The sequence below is a fragment of the Blennius ocellaris genome, assembly GCF_963422515.1.
Source record: "Blennius ocellaris genome assembly, chromosome: 17".
NCBI lineage: Eukaryota > Metazoa > Chordata > Actinopteri > Blenniiformes > Blenniidae > Blennius > Blennius ocellaris.
Genome location: NC_137666.1, coordinates 20,888,304 through 20,914,298, shown reverse-complemented (window position 1 = coordinate 20,914,298; position 25,995 = coordinate 20,888,304). Strand labels below are relative to the sequence as shown.

The 25,995-nt window shown below is 43.8% G+C and overlaps 1 protein-coding gene across 1 annotated transcript in view; it reads right to left on the bottom strand.

The window, feature by feature from the left end:
- slc4a11 (solute carrier family 4 member 11) overlaps positions 1-25,995 on the bottom strand; it is a 103,331-nt gene that overhangs the window by 44,374 nt on the left and 32,962 nt on the right. Inside the window, exons 3-5 of the mRNA XM_080513397.1 lie at positions 24,042-24,158; positions 12,617-12,660; positions 7,666-7,894 (exon numbers count right to left, since the gene is read on the bottom strand). Coding sequence (XP_080369523.1) covers positions 7,666-7,894; positions 12,617-12,660; positions 24,042-24,158 — 390 coding nt within the window. The remainder of the gene's footprint in view (positions 1-7,665; positions 7,895-12,616; positions 12,661-24,041; positions 24,159-25,995) is intronic.

Here is a 25,995-nt window from a genome sequence, read left to right as displayed (position 1 = left end):
TATGAGGAAGGACGGCCGGATTGGCCCCTTTGATCTCTGGATTCTTGGAGAATTCTTTAACTGCGTTATTCACACTCGGTTGGAGGGGGGAAAACAGATTGCAACTTTTGCAAACCACACGAGGATAACGCCGCCGTGTGCAAATAAGCGAAGAGACAAATCAATAAATATGCTAAACTAGTGACAACCCCCCCCCCCCCCCCCACACACACACACAGATATTTCCTTTGATGGAGGATCAGAATGGAGCAGAAAAGAGAACAGAAACAAACAAAACAAAAATGACATCCTGAGATTCTCTGTCAACGTGAGAAAGAGCCACAAGTCCTTTAGGCAAGGAGACGCCTTCCATTCTGCTCAGAGGTGACCTCAATAACGCCTGGTGATCCTCCACTGCCTAAAGATTAACTGTTGTGACACGCACACACACACACACACACACACACACACACACACACACACACACACACACACACACACACACACACACACACACACACACACACACACACACACACACACACACACACACAGACACACACAGAGGAATGATTGGATTCCTTCAAAGAGTGAGGAGGTGGTGGAGGGCACTTTGAAGGAGGTGATTAAAACACGGCAGCGCTGCGATGAAACACTTACTGTACATCAGGTAGCCATCACAGCCAATGGGAGCACGGAACACACACACACACACACACACACACACACACACACACACACACACACACACACACACACACACACACACACACACACACACACACACACACGCACACACGTGTGACGTGGTGATGAGCGAGGCCACGAGGACTGGGTCAATGCTGCAACCTTGTCAGCTAAAGAGGTTGTCAATTACATCTTCTGTGTGGTCGTCGTGTAAAAACAAATTACTTCAGCGTAAATAATCTGCCGAAACAGCGTCAGGAAGTGACTCGGGTCCTGATTTACTAAAGCTCGACATGTACGACGTGATTTGGCCCTCATGAATGAGGAATATGGAGCGTTCCAGCTCGTGGTTGTGATTAACAGGATCAGCATCAGTAGTATTTTAGTGTTTTGTTCCCTAGACAAGTTGGAATACTCATACTTATTTTTTGCTTTTTCTTTCTTTATTTATTTTTTTGAAGTGGTACAGAATTGCCATATTTTGGGGGAAACTTTGTCACGTAAGACGACCGTTCACTGAAAATCTGTTTGTAGTATTTGCTCATTGTCACATCATTTGGGTTGAATTTATCGGCTCGCAGTGTTCGCCTGGTAATGACGCGTCCTACTGTGCGTCTGATTGGCTCGTCAGACACAACATCGACATCGACCAGTCAAATCAGCCGATGCAGAAAGTAGTAGCCAATCAGAGGCAGAGTAATGTGGCTTGTCGATACGGTTGAGTGATGCATTATGGGGGACGTACGCAACTGAAAACTAACCAGGTGTATACGCAGGTATGCAGTGTATCCATAGACACATTTAAAAGGGAAATAATGATGCTTTCAAATAGTATAACATTTATTCCCCTAACGTTTGTGAATCAGTAAAACCGGGATTGAATTTCATTTAACACTTAAATGTAAAACGTATTAATTGATTCATTTGGCAGGTATGAAGTTGAAGTGCACGGAGAGAAGCGGCGGTTCTCTTTCCACCCCCAACGCCTCGCAAAAAGAGCCGATAAGGTTATTGGGCGACGAGGCCGGCGTGACGGCGGCGCCTTGATTTGAGGGGCAGATGAAGAGGCATCGATATCGGTGACTCGGTCGGTTTCTGCCGGTGTGTAATCATTTGATGGCTCAATGGATCGACCCAGTACCCGAGCGTGGAGCCGGGAACACAGACGGCATACTGATGGTGATTGGTACAGAAGCAAAACCACTGATTGCAGCCTCACGGCGCCTGATGGTGACATTTTCATCCAATTAACACAAGCTTACCGTCATCAAAGAAAACGAAACTTTGAGATTTGTCTGCATGTGGAGAGAGGAGGGAGAGAAAGACACCAAGAGAGTCAGTTTTTAACCAGCGACAAGCAATTTCTCCTGTCTTTAAACACACGCGCGCACACACACACACACACACATATGTTCTGGTTAACGGGCACACACACATAAATATCTCTACCGAGCAGGAGCTTCATTTCCTGCCTTCCTTTACCTCATGCATATTAAATATCATTTTCCAGAGAAAATCCCTCAATGTCTGGTCTTCGTTGGGCTCGGAGAGATCTTATCTCGATTACTGTCCACAGGCTATTACCAAAAATTGGATTTTATCAGCGATAGGGGCGACGTGTTCACAAGAAACCCGATGAAGACGTCAATGAAGAGATTGAGATGGAAAAACGACACGAGCGCCGGCCATTTCTCATGTGCTAAAGAGCCAAATTACTGGGATTCATTTAGTATTCTGATCATTCCCGTAAAACCTGAAGTGTTCTGTGTGGACGACGGCGCAGTGGTTTGCTCAGTGTCAGCGGGGGCTTCTCCATTCAGCATCCATTCAGGGAAAATAAAGGCACTGAATGTGGACAGAACTCTCGCCTTCTTGTTTTCTTATGTTTGGAGAAAAAAAATCCTCCAAAAAGGAAGAGGAAAACCTGGAAGGGCTCAAAAAGAGGAGCGAACTGGAGAGGCCAATTCTGCCCAGAGAGCTTGAAGTAAGTACTTGTAAGTATGTGTTAGCATTTAATGTTAGCATTCCGGTGTGACGCGAATAACTACGTCACTTCACCCTCCATCTCTATTGGTTTGTTGAAGCTGATCGCAGACATCAAACATAGTTTTACAATCAAAACCGCGACCGCAGATTCTAACGACGACTCTCCTACGATCCAATCTTTCGTCTTCAACGCTCCAACTCCGTCTCCGTGGAAACAGGGGAAATGCCTTTTCTGCTGCTGGTCACTACGGCCGAAGTGAAGAGTTGTCAATGGACAATATAACAACAAGATTAATATGAAGGCCCACAAAGACATTCTAGGGGACTGACCACCAAGTTGGGTTGTTATTACAGTGACTGTCAAAATAAAAGCATCAAGTCCCAGGAGAATAAGGACTGGGAGTCATGATGCCATGGAAGAAACTTGGTTCTGATTGGCTGTACTGAGCATGTGCAGAAGAACTAGTTACTACAGCCATGGTGGCCAGGACCAGGACCAGTACCAGGACCAGGATCAGGACCAGGACCAGGACCAGGACCAGGACCAGGACCAGGACCATGACCAGGAGTAAAGTTTCAGAAAAGTTGCGTTTTCACCTCTCGCCACATTTTCAACAAGTTCCACCTCAGGAGTCGTTCTCAAAAAGTTGTACTTTCAGTGTCTCAGAGCACTGTTGTCATTTAAAAGGCCACTTTTCAGTTTTCACTTGTTGTCGTGAAAATGGAGTTTTAAAGATTAATGTTGTCGTGGTTCTTTTAATTAGTTAATACAACGACAGTAAATCCACAATAAAGCCAATAATAAAAGAGTTCAGGAGTGTGCAGTGGAAAGCAACATGTTTGCTCTCAAGGAATAAAATTGAAAAAAAATAAAACCTGAAAAAAAAAAGATTCACTTAAGTATCAGAAAAGAGCACGAATGAAAACCTGTGGTTTTAAGACACATTTGTGTGAATTATTTTTTACAGATCATTCAGATGATTGGGAACGCTCAGAGCTGCGACTGCACCTTCATTTTTGGAAGGACACCCCGCCCCCCCCCAAAAAATAGATTATACTCAATTATATACTCAATTTCTAATTATTAATTTCAAAAACCGTTTTGCAGTTTGATTTGCGCTTGCAAAGAAAGAAACGGGAGAGTTTATGTGGAAAGCCAGCACAGATCGATGACAGGTGACGGGGCGGCAGTGGAGGGAGGAGTGATGGTACAGTCCTCGTGGACGCGGCCAATCAGCAGGGCACATCACAGCCTGGCAGCGACGCCAACAACGCCAGCAGAACAGAAGAAAAATCCAATAAGACCAAACATTATCGCTCCAAACACTGATTATTAGTCGCTCTGCCGCAGCCGCCTGTCACTAATGTAAGCTTTGTCATTACTGTTGGCATCCAATAATCCTTTATTGGTTTAAATACTCCGTGTTATAGGATGACGTGTGACTTTGGGTTAATAGAAGGAGCATTAGCGTGTGTATTAGCGGCGGAAGTGATATTATTATCCAGGCGTTGCATCGGCAGCAGTGTGTTTGGTTATTGCTCCTCGTCCTGAAATCCCCAGACGGAAGTGAAGCGCGAAAACAGCTCAAGTTTGGCCTCCAAAAATCTGAGTCCTGTGCCGGAGTGTGCGCAGGACTAATTACCTCTGTGGGCTTTCATCTTCCTCTCCTTCCTGTGATTCTCTGTTCTTCGGGTGCCTGTTCTAATCTGGCCCTGTTCTCTTTATCTGGCAGCCGTACAGTATTACACTCCAAATTTCGCCGGCTGAAATACCCCTCTGCGGCGCGCGGAGGGGGGGAGGGGAGGGGGGGGGGGGGGGGGGGGGACGCAGATATGGCAGAAATTAATACCTGAAGAGATGTGTCGCGGTGATAACGTGAATGTATTCCCCCAGGAGGAGCCTTTGTTTCCCCCCCCCCCTCCCTCCAGAGATATCGTCCCCCTTCAGCTCTGACTGAGAGCTTCACGTGTGAATTCAACGATCCGACCGTCAACGTGGGGATTCACACTCCTCAGTGGGGGGGGGGGGGTTTGAAACGCAATACCAAGACTCTTGTCGTGAGAAATGCCCCAGTTTGAAGGCCCATAAACTCTTAATGAATAATTAACCAGACCAAATCAGATTAAAGAGTAATAGATCACTTCGTCTACTGATGAGTCCTGAGTTCCTCACGAGCATGTCTCTGCATGCACGGCTGTGTGTGGATGCTACAGCGCTAATGCTACTGCAAATGCTAAAGAGCATGTATATCTATGTGTGTGTGTGTGTGTGTGTGTGTGTGTGTGTGTGTGTGTGTGTGTGTGTGTGTGTGTATGTGTGTGTGTGTTTCTACAGTAACGCCACTAATTTCAGAAGGTGAGGGAACTTTATATCTTTGTATATTATGTCTTTTTTGTCATATTTTCCCTTGACTTGACTACATTTTGTTTTAAATCAGATGTGGGTCACATTTACAATCATTTCTCAGATCATACAGCACTTCTTATCTTGTATTCACAGTTTTTTTTAATATCCTGTTTTTCTTCATTAATTTTACTGTGGAAATAATTTTTAAAACATTTAAAATTGTAATAATCTTCATTAAAGTGTGACTGATTTCTTGTTGTCTATTTGCCACTAAAGCATTTCCAGAATATTAGTTTTATATTTAAATGGCAGGTTTTAATTAAAAAAAACAAAACTATTTGTGCCTCATTTGTGTGCAATAAAAACACATCTGATCAACATTGTACGACTTTTTTTTTTTTAAACGTTACTACTGTTTGAATGATGCCAAATTTAAACTTGATGAAATGATTCTATTTGACTTCACGTGCAACTGAAGGATGTGCAGAGGAGTATCTGCAGCCGGGAGTCTCAGATCGCCGTTTGAAAAGCCGAGTGACTGATCGATGACAGAAGTCAATTATCACCTGGCGGACCTGTGGGAGGCGAGCGTCTCACACCGCCCGCCTCCGACCAGCAGACACGACGTTCCTTCCCCGAGATTTCACGGCAGAGAGGGAAAACCTCCACGCGTGCGTTTGCACCGTCCACCTCGACTCATAACGGGCAATCAGAAGTACAGTTTACTGAACGGCACTTTGTGAGCGCGTTGTGGCGAGCCGGCGGCGGGATTTCAGCTCTCGTTATGTAAGAGGAGGATTTTTTCTGCTCTGACGGGAATGAACCTCCAGAATCTGCTCCTCAAAGCTGATGTGACGTGGATCCGTGAGCAAAAAACGCTCGGCAGGAACAATCGAGCTTTTAAAAAGTACAGTAACCTCCAGTTTTACTACGTTTGCCCCTCTGACCTCTGGACGTCCTTCAGCTGGATCGTCGCCACCACAGGTTCAGGTCAACTCTCAAGAAATGATACAAAAAAAATTGACCAATAAATGACACATTTTTGCCAATTGAAAAGAAATAACCCTAACCCTATCCATATTTGAGATAAATTCCTGAATAGTCGATATGACCGCCAATAAATCTGGGACTGAAAAGCTGACTAAAGAAATACGTCAAAAAAATCGTACATTTCCAAGACAGCGAGTCTTATTTACATAATATTACATTATTAGATGCAGTTATTACATGTTCAATAATTCAACAATCAGAAAATAGCATTAATGAATTAAGCTGTTGGTAAAAAAATTATCCCAGTATTGCCAAGTTGCAATGTTATTGGGTTTTAACCATGAAATAATTAAAATTATTAGCCATTATTACTATAATGGGGTTTTTTTCTCAACAAAGTGGACAATGTGCATCAAATGGATGATGATAAATTTAAATGGAGGATGTGTCAATGATGCGTTAAACTCATGGCTCCTCTCACATCACATTTAAATCCACATTTTAGATGCTCAAAATTCATAATTCTTCCAAAAAGCATGTTTTTTTTTAAGCTTTTTAATTCCCAAGAACAGAATGAATATATTGTTGTTTTTCAGCTTCAGGAAACCCCGGCTGACATTTCAAGCACCGAACAATTGAGTGAGGGAATGTTTTTCAAAATGATCGAATCAAACCAGAAGTGAGGATTTTCAGCCTCCGTTCATTAAACGTGTTCGCCTGGAGCCTCAGCCCGCGGTCGGCTGCAGCAGACCATCGTATCGAGACGTCGTGATGAGACACTGAGGCTTCACAGCAGTTTGAAACTCATTAAAATGTGTTGCTAACCTCATTATGACTTTTTTTGTTTGTTGTTTTCTGCGAACCGATACTGGATTTTTGCTGTGAGAATAAAAACGTTTGAAAAACAGGAACAAAAATAAATCAATCACTAAATATGATGTATAATTTTAACATAGATTATCAACATTAAACTTAGATTATATATTTATTTGTATAAGATATTATTTATTTATTTATGAACATCAAATAATGTAGATATTGTGTGCGTGTGTGTGTATGAACATTTGAAAATGTATGCGATTGCACAAAATGCATTTAAATGTAACATGCCTGAAAAAAGAAATAATACTAAAGTGACGATAAAATGAATATATTTAGGATTATGGACTTCAGGAAACCCGAGCTGACATTTTTCACCCATTTGTGACATTTCAATAACCAAACAATTAAGTGAGAAAACGTGGCTTGCCGAAATAACGAGCGGTTTTCAGGCTGTGTGTGTGTGTGTGTGTGTGTGTGTGTGTGTGTGTGTGTGTGTGTGTGTGTGTGTGTGTGTGTGTGTGTGTTTGTATTTGCATGCTTTCTCTGCTGCGTGCTATTTGTGTCCACTCCAGAGAGCTGTGGGCTGAACTGACAGCCTCGGTTCAAACATCACAAACATGGCTCTGGGTACCAAAAGCTTCTTGAACCATTGTCAAGTGTATCTGACAATCCGGCCGGCGAGCCTGCAGGGAGGCCGCTGTCCACATGCGCACACGTCAGGTGCTTTCGGGTCAGGTGTCGGGACGTCACGGGGTCTCGGTTTGATTGCGGAAAGGCGCAGAGGCTACAACTTTTATCATTGTACCGCCGGTTTCCTGCCGCACGCGGACGAGGCTGCTGCTGCTGCTGCTCACCGTTGACCTCCTGCGCTCCGGCGTCGGTGAAGAGCAGGCTCATCACCTCCTCGAAGTTGCAGCTGGGCTCGGCCGTGTGGCTGTCCTGGCCCACGTGGTGCAGCATGCGCTTCAGGACGTCGTCCAGGGAGGCGGCCGTCTCGTCCAGCAGGATGCTGGCCCTCGCCAGGAAGCCGTCCAGGTCCCGGTGTGCCCGCACCTCCTCTTGAAAGTTCATCAGCTTCACATACTGGAGGGGAAAAAAAAAAAATCAAAGCTTCAGGGGTTGGAGGAGATATTCCTCCAGAGCTGGACAAAGAAAAAAATAAAGGTTTTAGTTACTTAACTGTACCTGGAACCGTAATCAATCAATAAGTTCCTATGGTCAAAGGTAGAGAAAACGTAGTTTTATTTCTTAGAATTGAACTCAATTTTTTGCCCATTTAAAGACGAGCTATCAATCAAACGTGAAGATAATTGAGAGATTAATCAATGGCGAAATCGTTTCAAGCCTTAAACCTGATTTTAACCCCAAAGTGGCTTTCATGGTGGGCGGAGGCCGATTTGAATGAGGAACGTCCCCGACTTTAATCTGGGAAGCTGTGGGATGATGGATCTGCCGGTCGGTCAGACGCTCCGGCCGGCTGTCACGTCCCTGACAGCTCTGAAGAATGAAAGCGCTCTAAAAGCTTAAATCTCCCAGCGACTCCCTTTGAGCCAAAGATTGCGGTGTTTGAAATAGCGGGGGCACTTCACCCCTGCAAAGTTTGTCCAAACTGCAGCGGCGGCGTGTGAGAAGCACCTAAAGACGGATGAATGGACGGAGGAATGAAAACAGCTCGATTAAGAGCCCAGACACACACCGGTCGCCCGTTCCATCGATCCTGGAATTGACAGACATGCTGAAGATGAGTGGATTTCCTGCTGTTCTTTTTTTTTTAAATCAAACACAGCAGAAAGTGAATGTCTTCAGTCTTTCAAGTTATTTCAGTAAGAAGCTTTCTAAATATAAATTTGATTTGTTTCTGGTTCGTACAAAACCCCGCCAGAGACGGAGCGTCGTTCTGCGGCGGGCCAAAGAAAAGGTTTGTCGTCATTCCTGGCAGAATGTTTGTCCGTATGTTGTGGATGTAGAGCCGAGCAAAACGCCACTTCAAAGACACTTTCTGTTCTTTTTTCAACTCAAGTGAGTCAAAGGTAGCATCCACGTAACGGGAGCGGGATAAAAATCTATTTATGGATCAGAGCAAATAAACACATCCGTCACAAAAGTCTGGGATGCGAATACGTGAGGCCGTTTCAGAAAGCAGAAGGAAGCAAACAGCAGCGATACGGAGCGGGCGTAATACTGAGAGGAAGGAAGCTAGCTGTTAGCTGTTAGTTGTTAGCGGGAGCAAGGAACAAGACGCTCAGATCTCACACAGGTTTGTTGCTGGCGCTAATAACCATGCCTCTCGACAAGATATCCACTCCACCCCCTCCGCCTCGTCACTTAATAACCCCGCCGTTGTGAGGGGAAACTTTTCAAGGACGACGGGAAGAAAAAGGATGGTTTTGGCTCGTGTGGGCGGGGACTAAGATAACACGCCTGAGATACAGCGATGGATGGTATCGTGGCTGCGTTTGTCAGAGAATAATGGTCTGTAAACAATAACAAAGCTAGAACACGGACATTCTAGTGGACTGACGGCCAACTTTACAGATTGTTATTAGTGACTGTCAAAATAAAACTACCAAGTTGGGTTTTTATTATGGTGACTGTCAAAATAAAACTACCAAGTTGGATTTTTATTATGGCGACTGTCAAAATAAAAGTACCAAGTCCCAGGAGAATATGAACTGGGAGTCATGACATCAGGGAGGAAACTTTGTTCTGATCGTCTCTACTGAGCATGTGTAGAACTACTAGCTACTATGGCCGTGGTGCTTCATGTACAGTCGTAGCATTTCTGCCGTTTCCATGGTGACAGAGTCCAATTGTTGCCAAAGTGCATTTTCCTTGTTTCCACAGAGAAAGAGGCGTAGTATTTTCTAAAAGTTGCACCTCAGGAGTCGAGTCCAGGGCCCTAAAAGCGATGAAAATGTATTGTCCCTGAATGTAAATCCCTGAATTTCAGCTCATTAAAGTTGCTCTGGCAACAAGGACGACCCGCTTCAGAGGCAAAGGATCCCGTTTTAATGTACGGACACCTTTTTTTTTTAAAACACTCAGCCGAGAGAGTTAAACTATGACTTCTGTCTATAGTAATAAAGTGTGTCCCTGAGAAGCACAGGAATCAGACGTACGGCCGGTAGCTTCTCACCTTCACAGCAGCGAACAAAACAATGTGACAGACTGAATCTACTGGCGGCGTAAAGAGGAACCTCAAGTCACACATTCTTCATCCCTGACAAAGCCTGATTTGGTGTTTTGTGAGGAATCTCTGCTCTAAGACACAATCGAAGGGATCGACAGCACTGCTGTGTGTTCAGGACACAAAGCTGCCGAGGAGGATTCACTCTGACTTCACTGCAGAGATCGTTCACAAACAAAGCCATGAACACCAAACCTACAGGATTATCAAACCATCGTCACACGTTTTAATTTGGAGCCACAAACTCCACCGACGCAGAGCTTTACCTCACTTCCCGCAGTGTGTCAGTTAGCACCGGGGAAATCGTAACCAATCTCATTGATTGGTCCGCCTCATGCTCAGGTTGCTGTGCTGAACTGGAGTCAGACGGTGGTGGTTCTGTGTGGGTCTGCATGTTCTCCTCCAGTCTGCCGTGGTTTTAACAAGCAGTCCTCGTCCATTTCTTCTGTTCTCTTTGTGAGCAGACTGCACCTTCGACCTGGGACTTCTTGGTTCTCCTTCAGGATTCTTCTTATTTATTGGCTGCATGGTGGTTGAGCAACAATCCCAGAAGGTTCCACTCTTCATCGTCCGGTCGTTAGGACTGTGAATTTACATGTTCTGCATTCGTTTTCTCCAGGTGGTTTTATGCAGGGACTCTTGTATTTCGAAGTGTTTTATGGTACTTGCTAAGACTGAAAATACAACTTTTTGAAAACACTTCAACTCTGTCTCCTTGTAGATGGCAGAAACTTTGCTCCTGGTCCTGGTCCTGGTCCTGCTCCTGGTCCTGCTCCTGGTCACCACGGCCGTAGGAACTAGTATTTCCTGATTCCAAGCGAAAGCACAAGTTTTCATCACTTTTGGGAGACCTGGACTCGACTCCTGAGGTGGAACTTTTACAAAATGCTACGTCTCTTTCTCTGTGGAGACAAGGCAAATGGACTTTGGTAATAATTGGACTCTGTCGCCATGGAAACGGCAGAAACGCTGCTAATGTACATGAAGCACCACAGCCGTAGTAACTCGTAGTTCTGCACATGCTCAGTAGAGACGATCAGAACAAAGTTTCCTCCATGGTGTCATGACTCCTAGTCCATATTCTCCTGGGACTTGGTACTTTTATTTTGACAGTCACCGTAATAACAATCCAACCTGGCAGTCTGTCCACTAGAACATCCATGTTCTCCTTGTTAATGTTTGTGCTTTCACTACAAAGACACAACATATATTCATACTTATTTTGTAAATATGGCTCCACTGGTCCGTGGCTCAGGGCTGCAGAGGGTAGAAGTGTGAAGCAGCCTGGTTTGGCTTTGCTCACCATCTCGACCTTTCTGTGTGAAGTGTGAATGTTTCCCCTGGGGAATACCTTCACTGGGGTTCTTCAGGGGTTCGGTCTGTCTTGCATGTATAACTAGTGGATAGCGGCTCAGCGAGGCAGTGACCCAACAGAATCGGTTGATCATTTGTCTTTTAAGACCTCGTTTGCAATGAAAACGAGTGAAAGCAGTGATATTTCACTACGTTTGGGCCTTTTGTTTTAACGTAGACGAACCTACAAGTCACCAAAGAAACATGTGAACGTGGCCTAAATGTGCATGCTCTCCGGTGGTTTTTGTGTGTTTCTGTCGCTCATTTAAAGGCGTAGCTCCAAGTCAAGGGCAGCATGAAGCCGTGGTGAGAACTGGTCTCTGCGTGGAGTTTGCATGTTCCCTCTGGTTTTCGCCAGCTCCAGCCAACATCAGCAGACGTTCCCGGTATTCTGATTGGTGGGCGTGTGTGCGTGTGAGCGCCTCTGTGTCTTTGCAATAAGATGAAGCAAGGAACCTCTCCAGGGTGTTTCTGCTTCTCTTCCAATGTCAGCCGCGATCTGCTTCATCTCCCCGCAACAATAACCGGGACCGAGCGTGCATGTGGAGGATTGACGCACAGTTTGTCGTGAAGAGATAAACAGAGAAACTGACAGGAGAGCTATTCAATCGTCATGGATTGGATTGTTTTTTGTTTTTTTACCAGCGTCCGTGTCCTTCAGCCGTGCGGCGTAGAACTGTGCGTTATCACCATGTGGAGGAGAATATAAGACGGAACCATGCAGGAGGGTTTTTTTAACATGAGTTAGAATGAAGCATGAGTCTCGGCTGTGTCATTTACAGATAAATCCTCTTTAGTTTAATGCTGACTGGCTCCAAACTAAATTCTCCACCTAATACCATCGTCAGAAGGTAAATCGAGTATTTCATCTGAATTTCAGCCATATCAGCCTGACGTACAGATCCTTTTCTATGTTTCTGTGGATCAATGTTTTCTCTGTCACTCTTGTGCTCATTAGCATTCATCAGGCTCTAAGAGAGTCGATGCCAAAGTTGTGATCATATTTGTGCCACTCCTGTGGGTTCCCACATCTTCTTTTCATGCCTCCTGCCATGAAATTATCGATGTGTAATTTAAATCTTGTTAGTAAATCAGATTTCCTTTGCAGAGCTGTTATCATCTGAATTCAAATTACGCGTGTTGATAAATGGCCGGGCTCATTAGCGGCGATGTGGACGGTTTCTGAAGAAAATCATTTATCCTTTACAGGAGATCTCATCAGTAACTTTCTCATTCCTCGCCAGGTGATGAATATTCAGGCCTACCTTTCTTGATGTGTTGAGCAGCACACAACCAGAGTCGTCAGCATCTGAGGAGAAAAACAAAACAAAAAACACACAAAACATTTAGACGGTTGGTGGAAATACGCTGCACTGAGACGTTTCATGAGAAAAAAACGACAACATTTCTTGAGAACTCGCAATTGACTTCAGTTAACCGTGTTCATTTGGAGCTTCAGCACTCCTGGTGGCAGACTGGAGTACTGCAGGCACGAGATTATTTTTCTCAATTTAACTCCAAAGTGAGTCAAAGTGCCCAATTTTCAATTAAAACGATTATATTATAAAGCGTTTGATGAATAAATAGACAATTTAGATGTTATACTCAACATTATTGTACCACATTTTTTACCTTACCTTCTTCAACCACACTACACTGTGGGAATCATTTTATTATATCTGCATACAATGCACTTTTATACTTCCTGCACAATTCATTATCACATCACTGTGTGTTTTTTTGTTTTTTTTAATCATAAAGTTCAGTCATTTTTATTTGTTTCAGCAGCCTCCTTCATGGTGTCTTGCCATCTAAATACTTTACATTTTGTAATCTCATAAAAAGAGATATTAACAGGTTTCTTCTAAAGTCTCTGTGAGTTACTTCATGGGCTCGTTTACGACACAACGATTTCAAGTGAAAACGCAAAATATTTGTTGTGTTTCGGGAGTCCATTTCAATTCATTGGGTTACCATCTTCCCTTGTCTTTATTAACTGAGCCCTCTTATTGAACCACATTGCAGTTTTTTACAACTGGCTTGTCATGTATTAATGCTCACATGGTTTATTCTACAGCTTTTGATTACAGGTGTTGACTGTGGTAATAAATGATTAATGAAGCAGGAGTGAACATGAGCGCTGCACAGCCGGACTCATGACCGCTATCTTGTCTGAAATGTTGTGATCATTGACGTTATTTCTGCCTGAGGAGTTAATGTCATCTTAAAATTACTTTTTTAAACACTTCTGTGTAAAAAAAAAAAGAAAAAAAAGAAAAAGAAAAAGAAAATCGGTATGAAGAAAAGTTGTGAGACTTTTTTATGTGTTCAATAAAGCAATGGAGAAAGAAAATGTTGCAACTTTGATTTAAATCCTGGTTTTAGTCAATCGGAGGAACAATAGCTGTGGTTCTACCGAAGAGCTTTATCACTTGAAACCCAAAATGTGGGACGAGTGCCGTCATTTTCATTCTAAAATATCTTTAAAGTACTTTACTTGAGAATTTGCAGTAAATGAAGGATTGATATTATTCATGTAACCGGAGCTTTTCTGACAAAACGTCAGAGTTGCCTTTGTTGAAGGTTCAGCATTACCAGCTAATGTTTTAATGCAAATACATTCATTATATTGTTCTGTATTTGCATTTAAAAGCTTTTCTGACAAACACATCATTAACGACGGGGAGAATTGTGAAGTACTGCGTCAGCATTGAGAGAAAAGACCAGCCTGAGACTTCTTTTCTAATTGTGAATAAAACGTCAAGAGGCATGTCTGGTGAACGCAGGGATTGAAAATCCTCCTCTGATAAAGCTTTAATACACTGGGTGTGTGCGTGGAGCCGGGGCGAGCGCTCGGATGAAGCACAAAGGTTTGGATTTTCTCAGCGTGCAGAGAGGGGAAAAACCTTTTGTTGTCAGAAAACAATACGGAGACAAACCAGGGAATGAGGTTTTCCACACACTTCAGTCCCGCAGCCTGCTGACTCTCATAAAACCGTCCGCCGCCAGCGTTACGTAACGCGGTTATCGCCGTTTACTGTGGGAAGGACGTTATTAGGTTACCATGGGCTTTCCTTCCCCGCTCCACGTGATGCGCTGTGGAAATCAATCAGGGCTTAACTCCTCTCTCCAGTCATGGCAGAGCAAGAAAACCCCCCTTTTAACAAGCCAATAAGCCCAAGGAAAGCACCGGGATATCGTAATATCAATAATCCGGCTACAAGTGAACATGTACAAGTGTGAGGCTGCAGTTAAGGGCTTTGATCGCTGCTCCAAACACCTTTCGGTTCTGAAGCCCTGCAGGCAGTGAAGGAATGAAGCAAGAGGGCGAGAGCCCCAACCCCTACCTCTGTATGAGGGGACCGCGGCGGGGGGGGGGGGGGGGGGGGGGGGGGGGGGGGGGCACACGTGTCGTGAGCAGTGGATTTGGTTCATCAAAGCCTCACAATCAAAAAGCGCAGGGCCGGGTTGATCGGGGAAGAGCGAGCTGCAGCTCTAATTGCTGTCAGGCTGTAGCCGTAAGGAGATATTCATATATTCATATAAGATTACCTCGTCCCCAGTGATCACCTCCGCCTAATGGCCTCTGTACATCTCCGTACACCGCGTGGCTTAAAGTAATCCTGCCGAATGTCAGGGTTTAAGGATCAGGCAGAAGATGTGTTAAAATGTGGCACGGGATGGTTTCCCTTCCTGATTTCTTATTTGATCAGCGTGGCACGAGAGCCGTTAATTACCCTCAGCCAGCCGGAGGAGTTACGTAATGTGAGACGTGTTTGAGTCACGGAGGGGTCGAAGGTCGCAGACTGAGGTTCACTGAATTACTGTGTGATGGGAGGCATCGTCAAGCCAAACAAAGTGCTCCTCGGTGCCGGTGCAGACACAGGATGATAAAAATCGGTGATGATGATGATAATAAAGCCTGGTCGGGATCACAATGTATGGTTATACGCTGATGACTGTTGACTATATTCAGAACCAGCCTGAACCAGGTTCAGTCCAACAAAAAAAAAAGTCAGTGAAGATAATGAAGCAAAGTGATGTTTGACGCTTGTCTGTGTGGAAGTGATGATTGGAATTTGTCGTACCGCTTCGGTCGTTTTCTGAAACACTTGCTTTAGTTTTAGGTTCTTTAGAGCGAAGCTCTGACGCTTCCACTTCTTCAATCGCTGATATTTGCAGACACAACGGGAGGCCATCTGGACTGATCTCACTTTCTACCATGAAATATTTGCACAAAGCTAAAATGATAGCCGCCGTTGATGCTACGGGGACGTTCATCGCACAAACGCCACTCAGTTGCTGGCCAGTTGAAAAACCTCTGACTCTTATACTGCTAATCTGCTGCTAATGCTTCACTGATCATATTGCCTGGTTGTGTATCTTAACTACACATCAGGCTTGAGCAAAACAATTGAAATATCCGACAAATATTTACGATTCAAGCTCGAATGGCAACTTAAAGCTTGCAAAATGTGAAAAACGAGAAGAAAGCGAGCTTGTTTTCTCAAAGGTCACAGCAGATTTGAGTGAACTGGTAATTCTACGAGCAACAAGTCTTTTCTGAATATAACGTGACTGTGAGGGGCGCCGCTGCCGCCACATGACAGTGACACAGTTAACGTCCCTGTAACTGCGATGACAGCCATGTATGATATAAACACATTGACGTGGAAACACTTTACATCACATTAACTGAGGATATTCAGGAGATTCACCCATAAAGTCAATGTTTGTGTGATTTCTCTGCTGGTGACTGTTGCAGGTTCAGACAAACTTCAACAGACTTCAAGGTTAAATCACAAAGTGAAGAGAATCTGAATGTTTGGTGACGTCGTGAAGTTTGAGTTTTGTTTTCTGTGGCCAAAGGAATTATTCTGGATTGGCTGTATTTTAATGATTAAACGGCGTCTCGCCTATAAGCCTCCAGAAAGATTCCAATGTTACCAAGAGCTCGGCGAAACCTGAACAACTACAGGTTTGCGTCATTTACAATTCAACCAACAAATAATTCAGTACGATCACATTTCAACGAGCTTCGGGGGCAAAAAGCCGATTTTTCTGCATTTATATTAAACAAATCTCACTCTAGGCTGTCAAGGTCGAGTGGAGCGTCGGTCAAACCCTAAATCCTCATGTTTCCAGTGTCGGAGACGTCCGTCCTTCCACATGACTTTTCCACTTCAGCATTGAGCCAAATTGATTGAACCCAAATGGAAGCAAGCCCAGCGCTGGCAGAAATATAATCACGATATCAATTCTATTTATGGAGAGGGCATCTGACAGCTTTATGACAAAGTTTCTGTGAAGACGGAACAATGGGTAAGATGATGTCAGAGCAGTAAAATAACACAAGTAGACACCAAACACGTCTGTGTATTACACGCTCTCAACACTTTGGCCAAACTCCTCAATTTCTAATTTGGCTTCAATAACCGCAATCAATCTCACTCGTTTACATCTCGGGCAGAGAGCCGCTCCGGAGCAACAACGCCACAGACACTGTGAGGACGTGTGTGCAGCTGAGTTACACAAATGAGACACAAATGAAATAAGATTAGGACTCTCTGCGATGGGAGTTATTCTGTACGGGCGGAAATCAAACCAGCAACTTGACCTCAGATTTAACACTAATGAATCCCAAAATCTTACATTTCTGGATATATTTGATTGAAAAAAACATAATTATATTATAAATAATAAGCTTATATTAGCATATATGCATAAATCCGTGTACGACGTTGACCGTTTGGCTGAGATAAGACAGAGTGCAGGGATGGCGAAATGCCAAAATGTTTTACCACTGGTCCAGTAATCCTGCAGGTTTTACTGGACCGAAGCAAAGTTTGATGAGAACACTGAACTACTCCTCAAGTTATTGTTTACTTGCAAAACTATGACAAATAACACATGTTTATGGTCATATAAAGTTTATTAACATCACAAACTGTCAAAACAGATGTGAAACATAGTGTGAACGCGATGTGAAAAAAGAACCAAAAATTCACAACAATAAAAGCTAAATACTTCAGCAGTAAACAATCATGTGACTATAATTCCCAAATAACTCTGAAACCTTGTCATAATGTGAGAGAAGAACAAAACATATCACAATAAACACCAAATACTTCAGCTGTAAACAACTTATCTGGCTGGAATTCACAAATGAGTCATGTGACGTGACGATAAAACATACCTGAAAATGTCACGCAATTCGGGTTCATGGTTTTTGCCAAGAGTTGGTCAAATACATACAAATATGTATTTATTATATAAAGACATATTTATTATTATTATTATTATTAATAATAATAATAATAATAATAACAATAATAATAATAATAATAATAAACAAGCAAATAAATACATTCGATTTGACTTCGATTGAGTTTTAGTTGTCTGTTTCCATGACAATGCTAATGAGTGTCACTAGAAACACAACTTTTGTTAAACACTCCGTCCCTGCGTCTGCAGCTGAAACGCTATTAAAATCTAAATTCTGATCTCCTTGTAGTTGATCTTGATCGCATATTCCTTATCTGTTAGATTGTGGTATGTCAGGTGACCGCGAGAGCGTCGTCGTTTTCACCATTGTTTATTTGTTTGAAACGGTTATCGTCTCCGAAGGAGCTTTTTGATGCTTCCTGTTTTACAGACGCTGCTCGTTAACGTGTTCATAAATCAGCCTTTACTCTCCCTTCATCCTCTGAACTGTGAGGAATCGTCGTGTGAAAGTAAGGCAGGCCGTTTGCTGGGTTTTGCCTGGCGTCTCTGGGATCAGTTGAAGTCGGTGGAGGTGAGCTCACGCTGCGGGTGTTTCCTCGTGTCTGATCACGACTGGAGGAGACCAGGAACGATCACGGCTACCAAGAACATTGTGAATATGAACGGCTTTATCTGTGGCCGGCTCAAGAAATATTGCGGAATAAAGGTAGCGAGGCTGAATCTGACTGTGAATTCTGGATATGTATTTCTTGAAACCCCCCCCGTGGAAATGACTGACTCATTTTTCCGGGGTTTGTTCCGTCTCATCTCGTTTCTCTGTTGCTCCGGCAGACGATCCTCCTGTCCTCTTTCTGTGGCGTCTTTTCTGCTGCCGTTTCTGAGACGTGAACCTCGGCACTGTAATCCATTCTATCTGTTTAAATGCTAAAAGCTACTATAATGTATATCAGGGCCACTATGGGGGAGTTAAATATCCAACAGGCGCAGTATCATAAAGGTCAGGACTGAATCGTGTCCCAGAAAGCCGGCTGGCAGGAGACCAGAATTTAAAGCACGACTACATTTCTTCATGAGAGAAAGCCCCCGTTAAATATAGGGTGAGGAATGAATTAATTACAGCAGACAGATGTTATTGAAATTAGATTACGGTGGGAGCTGCTGTCTCTTGGTCTGATGTAATCACTCAGCTGCTATTTGCTTTTCCAAACCGCTGCTTATTTATCCGGACGGCGTCTGATTAGAACTCCTGCTCACAGTCTCACATTGATTTGACATGCTGGACGTCTCCCACACTGATCTGCTGATGCACAATAACATAAACACAAATAATGTAATAATTTGTGACACGAATTAAAAGCAAGAGCAGGCACGCAAAACAGCTGATGACACAGGGATCAAAGTCATGTGATGAGAGGGGGGGGGGGGTGAAAAACAAAACCCACTAATCAACATTCAGCCGTGCTGCCAATGAATAATGCACTGGAAGTGTGTGTGTGTGTGTGTGTGTGTGTGTGAGTGTGCGTGTGTGCGTGCACAGGCACTGCTGGGCATGACAAACACTCCACACCTGCAGGTGAGACGTTGTGCCTGATGACAGCAGAGAGAACCCTCCGGAGCGTCCCGGGGAGGCGAGTCGCTGATTGACACTGAGCGAGGAGACGAGGAGACGAGGAGAAGAGGAGACAAGGAGACTAGGAGACGAGGAAACACCACGGCTCTACTTCATTCCTCACTGCCACGGCTGTCTCTGATAGGACGCCTCCACACGACAACGTTTCAAATGGAAAAGTCGTCGTTTTTGTGTTTTCATTTCAGCAAAGTTACATGTCTACAAGCTGATGTTTTGAAAACGATGTCTGTTTCCACGGCAACAGCAGAAATGCTGAAAACTATGTAGTTAGCATGTTGGACTATGAGTCATTGTTATTAATATAAAAGGAGTCATAACCTCCAGCTGTTCAACTATATATTGGCTAATAGGGGCTGCATTCAGAATCTGCTGTGTCTGTGTGAGCTGGACTGGCTCCGCCCACAAGTGCCCATCTAGGGAAGAGGAGGAAGTAGAGGAGTCAAGGGGAGGAGCCTACCTTGATTGTGATTGGCTAAACCCCCCTGATGACCCTATATAGGGTTTGATTTTGATTGGCTGGTTGGAGCAACACACTTTTTATAACCTGGAACAAGCCAGGGAGAGAGAGGACACACTTTCTTCACTTCTGGGGTGTCATTCCAGGTGTGGGGACAGTTAGTACTGCTGGAGAACCTTTAGGAAGTCAATTTTGCATAACATGCGTACTCAACTTCCCACACACAGTTTGAGATCTAAAAAAATAAACTTTGCGGGAGAATGTTCATACTAGTACAACAACTTTTAACCTTCACATTTAATATCTTGAAATATCAGACTTATTGAGCCGCGTGATCATAAACAGCCAAGCTGCAGTGGTATAGATGTTTCTTTAGTGGAACATTACTGCTGAATCAGCAGAACCATGTTCTTATGTCAAACTTTCATTTTCGAATAATAGAGTGATCGATTGCACTGATTGATTATTATGTGAGACAAGGTTTGTAACAACCAAGTCTAATTTCAGAATAAGCACGTAACAAACGGAATCCAGGCAGTAAAGCTGCAGTGTGGAGGCTCTGGGCCACCATGTGGTCTGGAGGCACTGCTGCTGGAGACAGATGGCATCCTCCTCCTCCTCCTCCTCCTCCTCCTCCACCTCCTCCACCTCCTCCTCCTCCTCCACCTCTAGTGACTGAGGATAAAACGCAAAGTCCACTGAACCTTTTCACCGTCGCTGTTCAAATATTTAATTCATTCTTTCAATAAACAGATAAAACTGAACTTTATCGGTCTGCTGTGTCTCCACCTAAATGTCTCCTTCCCTCTCCGGCTTGGAAGCAAACACATCTGTCTGCAGATGTTTTGAATGATGGACTTCATTGTCATTTATGGACAATTTTTCTAGCTAATTTGCAGGTCTAAAAATGTCTTTCCTTGGTTCTGTGATGTTTAATGTTTTGGCATTTTCTCATGTTTTATGAGTACAATTGTCTGTTTTGTCTGAAACATATTTAATGTGCTGATGGCAATCTTTTTAATCTCAATGAGGGTTTTTCTGGTTAAATAAAGGTTAAATTAAATTTTATAAAAAAGATGTCCAAAAAAACAAGCTAAACTCTACAGTTTAATGATTACAGTATATTCCTGATCCACCACAGCTCCTGAAAAGCTCAGGAAAGTTTCCCCACATTAAGGTGAGTTGGAGCAGAAACACTTGACGTGTAACCGGGAGCCGGGAAAAGTCCCATTTCCCAGTGGGAAAAAAAACCAAAACACATCTGAACTAGGACTTCTTTCTATTTGTGGCTGAATGCTTTGCACCACTTGAGTGGAGCAGCTTGTCGTGACTGTAAAGCTTTAGAGCGGCGGCGATAAGGATTGTTAGTTGCGTTTAGTGGCAGAAAACAAAGCAGCAGCTGTACAGTAAATGCGCATGAACATAGTGTGAAAACTAAATTACACTTTAAGCTTTAAAAACTGCACACTTGGTGGAAAGTAGTAGAAGCTACGTCACCAGGTTCCAGGTCTTATTCACACGCGGGTTTTTCAAGCTGTTCTGAAGCCGAGAAGTGAATTTAACTGAATTCTAAGCTGGATTTCATCTCAAAATGATGAAATATGTGGACGTTTGCTTGTTTCTCGCTGGCTTTGAGGAGAAAAATGAAGCAGAGGGGATTTTGGTGATGCTAAGTTTCATGCTGGCCTACATAAAGTCATCATCCCTGCAGCTCTGGATTGTCAGCAGCGTTGTAAATCACTGTCAGGGATACTGGATTCAAACATGACTTTCCACATTAATTCCAGGACTTTGTTTTTAACTTTGTCTGATGTTTGATTCAGTTGTTGAAGGCTGTGATTCAGCTCGTCACGGGAAAATGCGCCGGAACAGAGTAAAAATAGATCTTTACTGCAGTTATTGAGCCGAGACAGCGTCTCACTGTGTTGCACATTAAAAAAAGTCTTTTTTTCAGATTTTGAGTGACTATAAGATACTGAGTACTCTAAAAGTAACAGGATACTGTGAACACAAGATCTATTTGAGTTTACTAAGACTTGTTCAAATGTTATTTTCTTGTTTCTAAATAATAATAATAATAACAATATTGGAACCCTCCAATATCGTGAATCTAGTCTAAGTTATGTCCTTTTAAAACTGTTCTCTGAAATGTAAATATGTAAATAATGAATGAATGGATGAATGAAAAATCTTTTTTTTTTAAAGGATGACATATTTTCCTTATTTCCTTGAATAAAGGAATGGAAGACCAAGTCTGCTCATATACGTCTCCTACGGAGGAAATCATAGTACAGAGAATAAACAATGAACAGTTTAAGTAAATATAAATCAAATTAATGTTTACAGCACCTTTCTTGTTTTTTCCAGTGCCATTAAATAATTTTCCTCTGGCATTAATAAAGTATTTCTATTCTATTTGAAGAGATCCACAGCTGTCTGACCCGGGGGAATGAGATAATAATATAAATATAACGTGCAGGCACACATGCTTGCACACGCACGCACTCACTCACGCACGCACGCACGCACGCACGCACGCACGCACGCACACACACACACACACACACACACACACACACACACACACACACGCAAACACACACAGCCCATGACCATTTTGGAATACAACTGAAGCTGAATATGTACAACTCAAGCTCTCGTTTGGATCATTGTTACCAGAGAGCAGTTTGGGTGTTTATGGAAGAACCTATGTTAAAAATGAGATAAGTTCCATTTAAAAGAGATAAATATTTAATTAACACACAAATTTAGATGAAATGAAACAAATTTCTATTAAAATAAATAAATTAAAAAAAAAAATCACATTTAAAACAACCATGAGAGCAACGGGTCGTTTTTATGAATTCAAACCCTCCAACATTTCGCCAAGTGTCAGTTTGTGAGTATAGACAGAATGAGCCTTTAGAATTTAGACAATTACTGCATATTTTTAGTTTCAGTTTTGCCGATTAAAACATACATTTTATTTCCCAGGTGGTCAAATTTACATTTTAAATAAAATGTGGATCAGAGATCCCCCAAATATATCCAATCAGCCACAGACTGTTCCTATAATGACTCCGTATATAATAGTAATAAGATCTTTTTCCAGCAGCTTTCATATCAGGACAAACAAAAGTCATCATGTAAACAGGAAAATATTGGTAAACTAGATGTGAAATGTGATTGAAGTGAGTAAACTGGTTCGGCTCCGTTTACACCACAACGTCTCAAGTGAACATCATTTTTTTATTTCAGAAAGTTTCACCGTGACACAACAATGTTGCAAAGTTGCCCGTTTCCACGGAGACGGAGTCGCAGCGTTTCAAGGGCTCTGGGTGTGTGAACAGACCTAAGAGCGCCGCTGAACTTTTCTGTTTTCACTAGAAAACATTGTCTTGTAAATGTGGCTCTAGCAGGGAAAGCATTCGCTCCTCCCGACAGAAGTTTATCAGAAAACACACATTTCCCCTCCGAAACGTTGCTCAGACGTCCCGTTCACGGTGACGAGCACTGAATTCAATCTGTTCTGCTGTGACAGTTTACATCACGCCGTGTATTTTACGCTCTTCTTCCAGACCTGACGTCCACGGCACCTGTTCCCGGGGTTTCTCTCTGCTCTCCCTCCAACCGGCTCCCAGCATGCACTGCTTCTGCTTTCTTGACAGAGGCCTTAAGTGTTACTATGTATGGAGAATCAGCCCGAGTGACACGCTCACCTGTCACTTTCCGAGGGGATCGGGCGTCTCGGCCTCCCTCTCTCTCTATCTATCGCTCTCTCTCTCTCTCTCTCTCCCGGTGGTGCACCTGTGACTGTTGCCGTGGCGACGGTGAACCGTTGACCCATGGGGTTTGTGGTGATGGGGTCAAAATCATCTGCACCTGCAGCTGAGGAGCCGTCCGTCAAGCCGACAGCCGCCGTCGGACTGCAACCGGATTCAGAACCGGACGGGTCGTCGCCACGGCTTCAGCTGGCTTCATGCCTTCGCTTCGTTAAAGTCGCTTTTTTTCTGTTCAGCTTCATTCAGCGCACCTTCCTGACATGTTTCTCCCGTGTGAGTCAAGAAACGCCGTCTGGCGGCTCGGGTTAGTTTGGTCTTTCATCTTTTGGTCTTCAGTGAAACTGTCGAGCACGCCAACGAGCAGGGTGCAATGTTAAAGAAACATGGCGGCGGCAGTGTGCACGGGTCCTGGTTTGGGACACCCCCCCCTCACACACACAAACACACACACACACACACACACACACACACACACACACACACACACACACACACACACACACACACACACACACACACACACACACACACACACACACACACACACACACACACACACACACACACACACACACTTTCTGCCTCTCTGTACTGACCTGGCCCGGGGCTGATCTGGTTGTCATAGAGGTGGATGTCGTCTCCGCAGGCGATCGGCGAGTCCTGTACTTCCTCTCGGCCGTCGCTGCCCTCCTCCTGCTCCGCCTCCCGCTGCTCTGGGGACACAATGGCACAGGGTCACATCCTGGACGCCACCGCACTCACTTCAACGAGTTGCTGCTTCGCTCTGCGCCGAGGAGCCCACACAGCCCAAGACTCAAGACTCAAGACTAATGACTCAAGACCCAAGACTCAAGACTCAAGACCCAAGACTCATGACCCAAGACTCAAGACTCAAGACGAATGATTCAAGACCCAAGACCTAAGACTCAAGACGAATGACTCAAGACTCAAGACTCAAGACCCAAGACCCAAGACTCAAGACAAATGACTCAAGACCCAAGACTCAAGACGAATGACTCAAGACCCAAGACCCAAGACTCAAGACCCAAGGTTCAAGACCCAAGACTCAAGACCCAAGACTAATGACTCAAGACCCAAGACTCAAGACGAATGACTCAAGACTCAAGACCCAAGACTCAAGACGAATGACTCAAGACCCAAGATTCAAGACTCAAGACCCAAGATTCAAGACTCAAGACTCACGGTTCTCAGTACAAACAAAGTGAGGCCAGAAAGTAAAGAAATGTTTTTTTAGATAGATTTTAACATCCAGATTATAGAGCATCTTCCTCCATCAACTAATTTTTTGCATTAAGTACAGTTACATGTAAACTTTATATTTTTATTGCTGTGAAGCTTGGTATGTTTTAAATGGATCAAACATGTCCATCTGTCATCTAACCTGTGAAAACCCTCTTCATGGCAGTAATTATCCCTCTTTATTCACCTCACTACTTCCTTCAAAGCTGAAAAATAACACATCTTGTCATTGAATATCTGCAAAAATAAGCCGTTTATCAGGGAGACAAGACGAGCCCTTCATGAATCAGCCGGTAAATGCAGCTTTTTGTGGGATTTTTTTGGTGTGTAATGGCTTTTTTTGTGAATGGTAGAAAGCATCACAGGACCCAGCCTGGAGCCTGTTTGTGTGACTCATCCTATTCTCTCTTCCTGACACAGCAGCCTCCTTCAATCCGATCCCTCAGTAACCAGCGAGCTCCCAAACATCATCCCGCAATCGGCTTGATGCCACCAGAACAATAGCTCATACTCGTGCTCTTTATCGGCTGACCTTATCCGCGAAGAGGCCTCCATCTCACTTCATTGGGTTTGTCTCGCAGCGGGATCATCTCTCAGCACTTGACATTATTTGAACCTTTCGCCTCGCCCGTCCCTCTGCGCCTCAGACTCACCGGCTCGGCTCTGACTTTCAAATCACCTTGGGAGTGAAATTATTGTTTCACTCAGGAAACCTATTAAAACTAGATGCAGCTTTACCACTTGTTGAAGTACAAGTGCTGTATCGCCTCCACCAGCCTCACAGCCTACATTAGCAAAGCGCAGAGCCTCGTGTCTCTCGCCGATCTGCGCTTTGCTAATGAAGACTGTAGACCAAGGGACTGAGCTGCTGGGGACGAGAGTGTCAGTCACTTTAACCATGCTTAGCATGTAGCATTGCTGTTGTGTGAGCTTGGAACTCGCATGTAGCATGTAGCATGTAGCATGGCTCAGAGTTAAACTAATGAGCGACATCGAGCTGCTGGTGATGAAGTTTCTGGTGTATGAAAGATAGTCGTCCAACACCAGCAAATTCATTCAGATTAGGGACTGAGCCAATCCAATCCAGTATCGGGTTCCGATATGAATGTAATTCACGGGTTGGAAATTTCTGGTCCAACCTGTGGAGATTTCTGATCCATGAAGCCTCGTCTGCTTCACTGTTGCTGAAACGACTCCACAGTGTTTCCCTGCTGCTGCTCTGCTCACTGGCTGCAAACTGTGGACTGGATTTCCTGAAGGGAGGCGGGTCTCAATGAGACTTGGAGGAAT